This window comes from Fringilla coelebs (assembly GCF_963513975.1).
Source record: "Fringilla coelebs genome assembly, chromosome: 30".
In the NCBI taxonomy this organism is placed as follows: Eukaryota; Metazoa; Chordata; class Aves; order Passeriformes; family Fringillidae; genus Fringilla; species Fringilla coelebs.
Window position 1 is genome coordinate 30266 of NC_140056.1, and position 13002 is coordinate 43267.

Here is a 13002-nt window from a genome sequence, read left to right on the forward strand (position 1 = left end):
ACCCCAGTCCCTGGACGGTCCGTGCCCAAACTTTGGCGATGAATGTCGCCTCGCAGACCGGCCGGGACCAAGGAAAAAAAAACCCAGCCGGGGGGGGAAAAAAAAAAACTGGGCTGGGGATTTTTTATTCTAAATTTTAAAATGAGTTGAAAAACCTGAAAGGCAAAAGTCAAACAAGGTTACAACCCTACAACACACACACATACAGAAAAAGACACTTCCTTCAGCTTACACACAAACTCACCCTCACTCACACCTCAGACGCTCTGCTAACCACCAGCACACATTCCCATTGGCACTGGTGCCACCTTGCATCCGGGAGGCATCTTGAGAGAGGCAGAATTCCCGTAGGCACCTGACCATTTAAAGCCTCAGGCCCCTGAACAACTGTACAGGCCTTTTCCCTGGGAAACAAAACTCAGAAGCCACTGTTCTGGGTGTCAGTTTGCAGGACCCACTTGGCACTCTCAAACCAGCCCAAGTTGGCACTGGTGCCACCTTGCATCTGGGAGGCATCCTTCAAGAGGCGGAATTCCAGTAGGCACCCGGCCGTTTTAGGCTGGAATTCTTGTGGGCAAAACAAATCTTCCCCAGAGAGCTCCACGTGGAGCTGAGGGCTTCCCTCCCATCTCTTCAAGCTCTTCCCACCAGGAATTCACCCTTTGGTGTGTGGTTTGGGTTTTTTTTTTTGGGATCTATTCCAGGATCCAATGGAAGAGAAGCTCTCCAAGGTGAAACCAAGCTGCTAAAAATTATCATTATTATTTTCTGGCATGAACTTGGGCCTCAAATTTTATCTTTTTTATCCCTCTCTGTTATGCTGGGCAGGGAAATCCTGAGGATCAGGAGGGATTTCGTGTCAGTGGGATCCAGGTTTGCCTCTCCATGGATTCACAGAGACCTGGAGCACTTGGACAAGCACTGAATTTATTGAAACATCTCCATTTTGTGGCTTTCAACCCCAAAACCCTCCACCGCCCTCAATTTATCCTGATATCGCTTGGGAACCACTTCTCAAAATCCCATAAAACCCCCAAAAAGCTGTGGGAAAAGGGGATTTTGGGGCTTCCTGGGGCTGTCCCTGTCACAGGGTGGCCTCGGGGACCAGCACCTTGCGGGTCAGGTGCTCCAGGTGCGCCGTCTCGGACGTGTCCAGCTCGATGTTGTACTTGGCCAGGATCTTGAGGATGGGCCGCAGCTTCAGCCACCACTGCTCCTTGGGGATGCGGTGCCTGAGGGGACAGACGCAGGGATGGGCTGGGGACGGCCCTGTGGAGGGATCCCAGGTTTTGTCCCCTTTTCCCAGGGTGGGGAAGGGGCACGGGGAGGGGCACGCACTCGAAGTCGGTCTGCTGGCGCAGCTCAGCGATGGGCTGGAACACCAGGCTGCGCTTGCGCATGCCCAGCAGGCACGCCGAGTCCGCCGTGTTGGCAAAGATCCGGCCTGCAGGGACAGGGAGGGAAGGGAAACTCCTGGAGACCGGCTGGGAAACTCCTGGAGACCCGCTGGGAATGGCTGGGAAACTCCTGGAGAAGAGCTGGGAATGGCTGGGATCAGCTGGGAATGGCTGGGAAACTCCTGGAGACCAGCTGGGAATGGCTGGGAAACTCCTGGAGCAGAGCTGGGAATAGCTGGGATCCTCCTGGAGACCTGCTGGGAGTGGCTGGGAACCTCCTGGAGCAGAGCTGGGAATGGCTGGGATCAGCTGGGAATGGCTGGGAAACTCCAGGGACAGGGGAGGGTTGGGAAACTCCTGGAGACCGGCTGGAAATGGCTGGGAAACTCCGGGGACGGGGGAGGGAAGGGTGAGGATGATTGGGAATCTCCTCACCACCTGGGATGTGAAGTTGGGAATGGTTGGGATGCTCCAGGAGCAGAGTTGGGAATGTTTGGGAACCTCCTGGAGCAGATTTAGGAATGGCTGGGATCCTCCAGGGATGTGGGAGGGAAGGGTGGGAATGATTGGGAATAATCTCCCCAGCTGGAACAGGATGCTGGGAATGGCTGGGATTCCCCTGGAGCAGGGGTTGGGAATGGTTGGGATCCTCCAGGGACGGGGGAGGGAAGGGTGGGAATGACTGGGAATCTCCTCCCCACCTGGGATGGGAAGTTGGGAATGTTTGGGACCTTCTAGAAACATGAGAGGAGAGGTTGGGAATGGTTGGGATGCTCCAGGAGCAGGGGTTGGGAATGTCTGGGATCCTCCAGGGACATGGGAGGGAAGGGTGGGAATCATTGGGAATAATCTCCCCAGCTGGATGGGATGTTGGCATTGGGAATGGTTGGGATGCTCCAGGAGCAGGGGTGGGGAATGGTTGGGATGCTCCATGGAGGGGAAAACCCGTGGGAGGGTAGGTTGGGAATATTTGTGACATTCTAGAAGCATGGGAGGGGAGGTTGGGAATGCTTGGGATCCTCCAGGGACGGGTGAGGGAAGGGTGGGACTGATTGGGAATCTCCTCCTCACCCAGGATGGGAAGTTGGGAATATTTGGGACCTTCTTGAAACATGGGAGGGGAGGTTAGGAATGCTTGGGATCATCCAGGAGCGGGGAACATCCCCCAGAATCTGCAAGAGGGGCTTTTTTGGGAACAGTTTGGGAATGTGGGGTCCCTTTGGAATCCCCAAGCCAGCAGCACCCACCGTGCCGGGAGCACTCCTTGATCTTGCCGGTGATCCAGGCCACGGCCTTGGCTCCCATCTTGGTGCCGAAATTCCGGTCAAAGGGCGTGGGGCTGCCTCCCTGCCCCAGGAGAATCCGGGGTGAGCCACTGAGACCCCCCAAATCCTGCTCCCCCAAACCCTGGGGGAGTTGCCGAGCCCTCAGCCCGTCCCCACCTGCTGCATGTGCCCCAGGACGTTTTTCCTGCAGTCAAAAACGCCTTTGCCCTCCTCGGAGTAGAGGTTGTAGATGAAATCCGTGGTGTAGTTCTCGTTGCAGCGCTCGTTCCTGCAGCGGGGACGGAGGGGGTAAGGGACAAATCCCGTGGTTCGCCCTATCCATCCCAAAAATTCTGCTGATCCTTCCCCGCAGGGAAGGGCAGGGACGGTTATGGGGTCCCGTTCCCGAGGGGTTTTGTGATAGTTGGGTGTTTGGGAAATTTCAGGAATCCCCAAGGGAAAATCCCAAAAGGGAATCAGGAAAATCCCAGGGAATCTCAGGGGGATTTCCAGGGAATCCCAGGGGAAATCCCACATGAATCCCAGGGAAAATCCCACAGGAAATCAGGAAAATCCTAGAGGAATACCAGGGCAAATCCCAAAAGGGAATCAGGAAAATCCCACAGGAATCCCAGGGAAAATCCCACAGGGAATAAGGAAAATCCCATGGAATCTCAGGGGGATTTCCAGGGAATCCGAGGAGAAATCCCACAGGAATCCCAGGGGGGTTTTCCAGGGAAACCCAGGGGGGTTTTGGGGTGTTCCCGGCCCCATTCCCAAGGGGTTTTCCCGGTTTTTGGGGTCCCTGTCCCACAATGAGACCCCAAATCTTCCATCCCTTGCCCACAGTGAGAGCCCAGTTCCCCCAATCCCAAACCCAATCCCCACGGGGGTCCCCCAAACCTGGCCCCACCTGAGCACCAGCCCCCTCTTCACTGTGGTCTTCATCTTCTCCGTCAGGTGATCCACGTTGGCCTGGGGGGCGGGAGCGGGGTCAGGAACAGGAACCTGTCCCAGGCCACCCTGGGGACACTGGGGATGCTAGGACACTGGGGACACTGGGGACACTGGGGACACTGGGGACACTGGGGACACTGGGGACAGGGACAGGGCTGTCCCCACCTGCAGGTCCCAGGCCACCCTGGGGACCCTGGGGACCCTGGGGACAGGGACGGGGCTGTTCCCACCTGCAGGTCCCAGGCCACCCTGGGGACCCTGGGGACAGGGACGGGGCTGTTCCCACCTGCAGGTCGCGGCTGCCGAAGGGCTCCTCGAAGATGTAGGCGGCGTCGGCGCCGGCGGCCAGCCCGGCCATGGTGGCCAGGTAGCCGCAGAAGCCGCCCATGGTCTCGATGATGAACACGCGGCGCTTGGTGCCCGCCGCCGACTGCTTGATCAGGTCACAGGTCTGGAAAAGGGTTTGGGGTCAGGAGATTTGGAGTTTGGGGTCAGGGGATATGGGGTTTGGGGTCAGGAAAAGGGGTTTGGGGTCAGGGGATATGGGGTTTGGGGTCAGGGGATATGGGGTTTGGGGTCAGGAAAAGGGGTCTGGGGTCAGGGGATTTGGGGTTTGGGGTCAGGGGATATGGGGTTTGGGGTCAGGGGATTTGGAGTGCCCACTGCTTGATTGGGTCACAGGTCTGGAATGGGGGTTTGGGGTCAGGGGAGGGGGTTTGGGGTCAGGGGATATGGGGTTTGGGGTCAGGAGAAGGGTTAGGGGTCAGGGGATTTGGTGTCAGGAAAAGGGGTTTGGGTTCAGGGGATTTGGGGGATTTCCATCGGGGTCTCAGAGCGGTGGCAGTGGTGGGAGAAGTGCTTTAGGATCGGGGGAATTTGGGACTTCACTGGGGTCTCACGTTGGTGATGGTGTTTGGGACCAGGGGGATTTTGGGGGGTTTTGGGGTGTCACGTTGGTGGTGGTGTTGGGATGAGGGGATTTGGGGTCTCACGTTGGTGATGGTGTTGAGGGCGGTGTCAGCGCCGATACTGAAGTCGGAGCCGGGGACGTTGTTGGAGACGGTGGCGGGCACGATGCACAGGGGGATGCAGAGCTCCTCGAAGCGTGCCCGGCCCTCCACCAGCTCCAGGCCCCCCATGAAGGCCTGGGGACATCAGGGGACATCAGGGGACATCAGGGGACATCAGGGGACAATGCAGAGGAGGGACACTCCCCACACCCCGGCCCTCCACCAGCTCCAGGCCCCCCATGAAGGCCTGGGGGACACTGGGGACATCAGGGGACATCAGGGGACAATGCAGAGAGGGGGACACTGACCACACCCCGGCCCTCCACCAGCTCCAGGCTGCCTGTGAACACCTGGGGGACATTGGGGACATCAGGGGACGATGGGGACATCAGGGGACACCAGGGGACAATGCAGAGAGGGAACACTCCCCACACCCCGGCCCTCCACCAGCTCCAGGCTGCCTGTGAACACCTTGGGGACAGCAGGGGGGACACTGACCCCACCCTGGCCACGCCCTGACCATGCCCTTCTAACCCCATCCTGACCCCACACCCTGACCACACCCTGGCCACACCCTGCTGACCTCAAAGCCCCCGATGATGATGAGGCCGTGAATCCCAAACTTGCTGATGTTGGCGCTGATCTCCTCAAAATATTTCTTGGGCAGAGTCCTGGCAAAGGGAAACTCCTGGGGATGAGCCCGACCAGAGGGGGACCCCAGGGGGACCCCAAGGGACCCCACAGCGAGGGGGGAGTCACCTCTTGGTGCCCAGTTTGGATCCTCCCAGCCCTGTCCAGCTGCCCACGGTGTTCCAGCCAATCTCCTCCACCTGGGGGGGGTGAAACGGGGTGGGAGAAGGGTCTGGGGTCACCCTGGCCCCCCTCAGCCCTACCAGAGTGACCTTGGGGTCACACCATGTCCCCTCAGCCCTCTCAGGAGGTCACACAACATCCCCTGGGGTTTGGGGGGGGGTTAAACGCCCCCATCCTGAGGAATTCCTGGGGAATCTCCATCCTTGCAGTGCCACAACTGCCCCTTCCCAGGCCCTTCTCTTGCACCCTGTCCCCCATCCCAAAATCTGACCCTTTAAACCCATCCTGTGCTGCCCACCCCCCTTTTCCCTGTAGGAATCTCACCATCTCCAAACGCAGCCCTTCAGATCCATCGTGCCCTGCCCACCCCATCCCAACTCCCTTCCCCCAGAACACCCTCACCAGCCCCTCAAACCCATCCCAGTCCCCATTCCCTGTGGGAATCTCCCCATCCCAAATCCATTCCCCATGGGAATCTCCCCCTCCCAGACCCTTTCCCGCCCCTTTTCCCCCCCATTCCCCCCAGGACCCTCACTATCCCTAAAGCCAGCCCCTCAAAGCCATCCCAAACCCTTTCCCTGTAGGAATCTCCCCCTCCCAGACCCTTTTCCCCCCCAGGACCCTCACCATGCCAAACGGCAGCCCCTCCAATACATCCCAAGCCCTTTCCCTGTAGGAATCTCCCCCTCCAAACCCTTTCCCTGTGGGAATATCCCCCTCCCAGACCCTTTCCTGCCCCTTTTCCCCCCCTTTCCCCCCGGGACTCTCACCATGCCGAACGCCAGCCCCTCGAAGCCGTCGTGCACGGCCAGCATGCGGTGCCCGTGGATGAGGCCGATCCTCACGGTGCCCCGCACAGCCGCGTTCATTCCGGCCGCCGGGGCGCCCACGTTCATCACAGCCACCGTGTACCCGCTCTGGGGACAGGGACAGGGATGGGGCTCAGGGTTTCGGGTGGGATTTGGGGGTGTCCGTGTCCGGGATGGAATTGAGGACCCCTCCCTGTGCCCTCCCCTACCTTGGTGGCGGGCGGGCGGATGTGAGCCAGCAGCTTGTAGACGTTCCAGTTGTTCTGGAAGCTCCTAAAAATGGGGGAATTTGGGGTTTCCAGATGTTTTGAGGACGTTGGGGATGCAGGGACAGGGAGCTGGAGGTGCCACCCACCGGCCCCGCAGCTTCACAGCGTCCTCGAAGCGTCCCTCGTTCATGGCTGTGGTGACGTCCTTGGTCTGGGGGCACAGAGGGGGATTGGGGTGGGGTCTGTCCCTGGGGGAGATATCGGGGTGTCCTGGGTGGGATTGGGGTGTTTTGGATGGGATTGGGGTCTCCTGGGTGGGATTGGGGTGTCCTCGGTAGGATCAGGCTGTCCTGGGTGGGATTGGGGTCTCCTGGGTGGGATCGGGGTATCCTGGGTAGGATTGGGGTGGGATTGGGGTGTCCTGGGTGGGATTGGGGTGGGATGGGGTGTCCTGGGGTGGGATCCATCCCTGGGGCAGGCTTGGGGACACTCCCTGGAGGGTTTGGGGACATCTCAGGTGTGGGAACCATCCCTGGGCTGGCTCTGGGGCCACTCCCAGTGTCCCCCCGTCCCCACTCACCACCTGGACGCACTCCATGAGGGGCAGACGCACGGCCTGGTTGCCAGACAGACTGACCACGCAGGCCGGTGTGTCTGGTGTCCCCTCCAGCAGCGCCATCACGGCCTCCACCCCCATCCTGCTGGCCTGGGGGCACATGGGGGTGTCACCTCCCGAGGGGGGGTGTCGGCCACCTCCAGGTGCCCTGGTTTGGAGTGGGGGTGAGGAAGGAGGTGCCCACCAGGATGCGATCGAAGGCCGAGGGGGTCCCCCCGCGCTGGACGTGGCCCAGGATGGTCACCCGAGTGTCGTAGCCCAGACGTTTCACCACCAGCTGCGGGGACACGGGGGAGCTCAGGGAGGGTCCCCAAAGAGGGAGGGGGCAAAGGGGGGTGTCCCCCGTGTCCCCCTGTCCCCACTCACGGCCTTGATCTCGTCCGAGGTGATGGGCTTGCCGTGCTTGTCGATGGCGCCCTCGGCCACGATGATGATGTTGAGCCTGGAGCCGCCATCACGGGTCTGGGGGGATGGCGGGGTGTCAGCAGGGATGGGGACAGGAGAAGATCATCCATCCATCCGTCCATCCATCCCTCCATCCATCCATCCATCCATCCATCCATCCATCCATGCATCCATCCATCCATCCATCCCCTGTCCATCCAGCCCCCATCCATCCATCTATCCATCCGTCCGTCCGTCCCCATGTCCATCCCTCCCTCCCACCTCGGCCAGCCTCCTGCACAGGTGCTCCTCCCAGTCGTCCTCAGGCGGTGACTCGGGGATGAAAACCCAATCAGCTCCACACGCCAGGGCCGTGATCAGCGCCAGGTACCTGAAACGAGGCCAAAACCCAATTTTGAGCCACTTCTGCCCATTTTCAGGGTGACAACCCCCCCCCCCCAGCTTGGGGACGTACCCGCAGTGCCGCCCCATCACCTCCAGCACGAACGTCCTCTGGTGGCTGCGGGGACACGAGAGCGTCACCCGCCGGCCCCGGGGGGCGCGCGGGGGGCTCGGGGCCGAGCGGGGCCGTCGCCGTCACCTCTGCGCCGTGGTGGTGATGGCGTCCACGATCTCCATGATGCGGTGCAGCGCCGAGTCGGTGCCGATGGTCATGTCGGTGCCGCAGAAGTCGTTGTCGATGGAGCCCACCATGCCCACGATGTTCAGGTGGCTCGAGCGCTGCGCCTCCTCCGCCGTGATGCCGCCTGGCCAGGGGGGATGCAGGGTTGGGGGTGTCAAGGGGATTGTTTTGGGGGAAACGCTCAGTTTTGGGTGACAAAACCCCGTGGTTTTGTGTAGGGCGCCTTGAGTTTGGAAGCAAAGTTCTTTTGGGATCACAAAGCTCCCCACACCCTCCTTTCCTGATGTGGGATCTCCCCCAAAATGTCCTCTCGGGGGGAGGCAGTGCCACAAATCTCTATTTTGGGGGGAAACCCCACATTTTTGAGTGCTGCACCCTCTTTTCCCTCCGTGTCCCCCTTAAAACATCTTCAACAGTGCCCAAAAACTCCACAATTAGGGGAAAAAAAAAACCAACAACTTTTTGAGTTCCACATCCTGATTCGAAACCAAACCTTTCCACACCCACTCCAAAACATCCCCTGGGGGATCAAAGGTGCCCCAAACCCCCGCAATTCGGGAAGCACCCCACATTTTCATGTGCAAACCCCCAAATTTCTGCCCGCTTTTGACCCCGACCCTCTCCCCATGCCCCCGACCCTCTCCCCACGCCCCTCTCCCCCTCCCTCCCCCCGGGGGGTTCCGGGGCTCCCGTCCCGTACCGGTTTTGAGCAGCTCTGCCAGGAGCCCGCCCCACTCGGCGCGGAAGGTGTCGGCGCCGGTGAGGCTGCCGTCGCCGCCGATCACGCACAGGTTGGTGATGCCGCGCTTGACCAGGTTGCGTGCGGCGCGGAGCCGGCCCTCGCGCGTGCGGAAATCCTGGCAGCGCGCGCTGCCGATCACCGTGCCGCCCTGCGTGGAGATGGGGGGCACGGCTGGCCGCAGAGCTGGCTGTGCGTCCGTGGGTCTGTCCGCCCGTCCCGTCCCGTCCCCGTGTCCATCTGCTCGTCCCATCCTCGTGTCCATCCATCCACCCCATTCCCCTGTCCATCCCCGTGTCCATCCACCCATCCCATCCCTGTGTCCATCCATCCATCCATCCATCCATCCATCCATCCATCCATCCATCCATCCCATTCCCCTGTCCATCCCCGTGTCCATCCACCCATCCCATCCTTGTGTCCATCCACCCAACCCATCCCCGTGTCCATCCAACCATTCCATTCCCCTGTCCACCCCTCCATCCCATCCTCGTGTCCATCCCTGTGTCCATCCACCCATCCCATTTCCCTGTCCATCCCCGTGTCCGTCCACCCGTCCCATCTCCCTGTCCACCCCTCTGTCCACCCACCCATCCCATCCCTGTGTCTGTCTCTGTGTCCATCCACCCATCCCATCCCATCCCATCCCATCCCATCCCATCCCATCCCATCCTTGTGTCCATCCACCCATCGCATCCCTATGTCCATCCCTGTGTCCATCCACCCCTCTGTCCACCCACCCATCCCATCCCTGTGTCTGTCTCTGTGTCCATCCACCCATCCCATCCCATCCCATCCCATCCCATCCCATCCCATCCCATCCTTGTGTCCATCCACCCATCCCATCCCTGTGTCCATCCCTGTGTCCATCCACCCCTCTGTCCATCCACCCATCCCATACCCATGTCCATCCACACATCTCATCACCATGTCCATCCCTCTGTCCATCCGCCCATCCCATCCCTGTGTCCATCCCTGTGTCCATCCCCGTGTCCATCCCTGTGTCCATCCCTGTGTCCATCCCTGTGTCCATCCCCATGTCCATCCCTCTGTCCACCCCTCCCTCCCTCCCCCCATCCCACCTCTACTTTTGGGTCATGTTCTGCTGAGCTCAGGCTCAGCCTGGAGCCAGCGAGGGACAAACTGGGACCAGTGAGGAGCACACCCGGTGCTCCCCCAGCCCAGGAGGGGCTCCCCCTGCCTGTGTGTCCCCCTGTCCGTGTGTCCCGCTGTCCGTGCGTCCCTCACCAGCTGCAGCATCATGGACACGCTTTCCCACGTGGCCTCCCTGATGTGGTCACCGCCGTCCACCAGCCCCTGGTAGCCCTGGGTGGGGGAGGGAACAGAGTGCCCGGTGGTCCCAGGACCCCAAACGTCCCAAATTTTGGGGGGGGCTGTGGAATTTGGGGCGGGGGCTGCCACTGACCTCGCAGACGAAGAACACCTTGGCCCCGGTGTAGATCCCCACGCGCACCACGGCGCGCACGGCCGCGTTCATCCCTGCAGGATGGACACGCTCTCCTTACTGGTGCCAGTCTCTGTTCCTTACTGGTGCCAGGCTGTCCTTACTGCTCCCAGTCTGTCCTTACTGGTGTCAGGCTGTCCTTACTGGTGCCAGGCTGTCCTTACTGCTCCCAGTCTGTCCTTACTGCTCCCAGTCTCTGTTTCTTACTGGTCCCAGTCTCTGTTCCTTACTGGTCCCAATTTGTTTCCCCTGCCCTGCTCTCCTTAACGGTCCCAGTCCCTCTTTAGCAGGGCCAGTCTGTCCTCACTGGTCCCAGTTTGTCTTTACTGGTCCCAGTTTGTCTTTATTGGACCCAGTGCATAGTCTCTCATCCTTCTTACTGGTCCCAGTCTCTGTTCCTTACTGGTCCCAGTCTCTGTTCCTTACTGGTCCCAGTCTGTCCTCACTGGTCCCAGTTCCCAGTGGGAGCTGCTGTGTCCTCCTTACTGGTTCCAGTTTGTCTTTACTGGTCCCAGTCTGCATTCCCTGTGGTCACTGAGCAGCCCTCCTTACTGGTGCCAGTTTATCCTTACTGGTGCCAGTTTATCCTCCTTACTGGTGCCAGTTTGTCCTTACTGGTGTCAGTTTGCTCTTACTGGTGCCGCTCTGTCCTTACTGGTGCCAGTCTGGATTCCCTGTTCATCCCAGTCTCAAATCCCTGTGGTTACTGCTCTGCCCTCCTTACTGGTGCCAGTTTATCCTCCTTACTGGTTCCAGTTTATCCTTACTGGTGCCAGTTTATCCTCCTTACTGGTGCCGCTCTGTCCTTACTGGTTCCAGTCTGGATTCCCTGTGGTTACTGGTCTGCCCTCCTTACTGGTGCCAGTCCGTCCCTGTCTGTGCCCCTGTCACCCCTCGGTGACATCCCCGCTCCCCCTGTCCCCCCTCGGTGACACCCCTGACACCTCCCTGCGCTGCCACCCCCCGAGGACACCCCCAGTCCGTGCCCCCTCCCCCCTCGCAGCTGCCACCTCCTGGGTTATTTTTGCCCCTGTGACCTTTGGTGGCAGCGCCTGACATGGGTGACAAACACGGGGGTGGTGGGGGGAGGGGACACTCCGGGGGGAGGGGGGCCCCCATGGCCTGGCACCCCCCCGCCAAGTCCGTCTCTCCCCCATCCTTGGGACCCCCGGGAAAAAAATCCCGGATTTAGGGATGAATCCTTGGGATTTTGGGCAATCCCGATTATTTTGGCTCGGTGCCAAAGTGCCACCCGGTGCCCGCTTGGAGTCCCCGGCCCGAATTTTGTCACCGTGTCCCCTCCGCTGTCACAAAAACCCCCCGAGCTCCGCCCGACCCCCAAAACCCCCCCAAGGTCATTCCCAGAACCTCAATCCAGGGAAAACCCCGACGGTTGTGGCACCAAAATCCCGATTTTTTACCTCTGAAGGAGCCGGTTTAGGGACTTGGGGGGATTTTTAGGGATTTGGGGGGGAATTTTAGGGGGGGATTTGAGGCGGGGCTTCTGGGATCGCAGGCATTTCGGGATTTGGGGAGTTTTGGGGGAGAAATTGGTGAGGATTTGGGGGAATTTCTATGGATTTCGGGCGGGATTTTGGATCCCGGGGCTTTCGGGTTCCCAGGGGCTTTGGGGAGTTCTGGGGGACGAGGGAGAAATTGGGGGGGATTTGGGGGATTTCGGGCGCCATTTTGGATCCCGGGGCTTTTGGGATCCCAGGGGATTTGGGGAGTTTTGGGGGAGAAATTGGCGTTGATTTGGGGGAATTTCCATGGATTTCGGGCGGGATTTCGGATCCCGGGGGTTTTGGGCTGCTCTTACCCTGCGCGTCCCCGCCGGAGGTGAGGACGGCGATGGCTTTGCCGGCCCCCAGGCTCTCGGCGTGCTGGGCTCCCGCGGGGCTCGGGGGCATTTTCCTGCCTGGAAAAAATCGGGAAATTCGGGCAAATCCCAAGGCGGAAAGGGCGGCTCTGTCCCTCCGGGTGGCGCTGCCAGCGCAGAGTGGCACCGCCGGGGAGGAACGCGGCGACACTGGGACAGCGCCGCTGCCACCGCCGGGACACTCCCCGGGGGGCGGGGGGGGACTCCTTACTGGGAGTCCTCCTTACTGGTCCCAGTCTCGAGTCCCTACTGGGGGAGGCTGTCCTTGCTGGTCCCAGTCTGTCCTTGCTTGTCCCAGTCTGTCCTTACTGGTCCCAGGGCATGTTCTCTCTGGGAGCTGCTCCCTCCTTCAGGTCCCAGTCTCTGTTCCTTACTGGTCCCAGTCTCGATTCCCTACTGGTGGCAGTCTGTCCTTACTGGTACCAGTTTGTCTTTACTGGTCCCAGTGCATGTTCTCTCTGAGCTGCTCCATCCTTCAAGTCCCAGTCTCTGTTCTTTACTGGTCCCAATTTGTTTTCCCTGCCCTGCTCTCCTTAATGGTCCCAGTCCCTCTTTAGCAGGGCCAGTCTGTCCTCACTGGTCCCAGTCTGTCCTCACTGGTCCCAGTTTGTCTTTACTGGTCCCAGTTTGTCTTTACTGGACCCAGTGCATAGTCTCTCATCCTTCTTACTGGTCCCATTCCCTGTTCCTTACTGGTCCCAGTCTCTGTTCCTTACTGGTCCCAGTCTGTCCTCACTGGTCCCAGTTCCCAGTGGGAGCTGCTGTGTCCTCCTTACTGGTTCCAGTTTGTCTTTACTGGTCCCAGTCTGCATTCCC

At 60.2% G+C, this 13002-nt stretch overlaps 1 protein-coding gene across 1 annotated transcript; it reads right to left on the bottom strand.

Annotated features, from left to right (window-relative positions):
• Positions 1-908: 908 nt before the first annotated feature.
• Positions 909-12348, bottom strand: LOC311164277 (ATP-dependent 6-phosphofructokinase, muscle type-like). The gene is made up of 22 exons (XM_084223666.1): positions 12127-12348; positions 10269-10342; positions 10091-10168; positions 8804-8993; positions 8062-8227; positions 7936-7980; positions 7743-7851; positions 7443-7538; positions 7261-7353; positions 7041-7166; positions 6607-6671; positions 6461-6524; positions 6213-6359; positions 5389-5459; positions 5213-5300; positions 4612-4764; positions 3906-4070; positions 3576-3637; positions 2840-2951; positions 2645-2744; positions 1339-1444; positions 909-1232 (listed from the first exon to the last, which is right to left on the bottom strand). The coding sequence occupies exons 1-22, from the start codon at positions 12215-12217 to the stop codon at positions 1085-1087; spliced, it is 2349 nt and encodes a 782-aa protein (XP_084079792.1). The 5' UTR covers positions 12218-12348; the 3' UTR covers positions 909-1084.
• Between the last annotated feature and the right edge of the window lie 654 nt (positions 12349-13002).

Excerpts from the sequence above, each read along its gene's own strand:
- LOC311164277 (XM_084223666.1), bottom strand. The coding sequence starts at position 12,217 with ATGCCCCCGAGCCCCGCGGGAGCCCAGCACGCCGAGAGCCTGGGGGCC. Across the intron at positions 7,354-7,442 it reads CCTCGGACGAGATCAAGGCC|CTGGTGGTGAAACGTCTGGG; the intron begins GTGAGTGGGGAC and ends GTGTCCCCGCAG. Across the intron at positions 4,071-4,611 it reads CCCTCAACACCATCACCAAC|ACCTGTGACCTGATCAAGCA; the intron begins GTGAGACCCCAA and ends ACCCTTTTCCAG.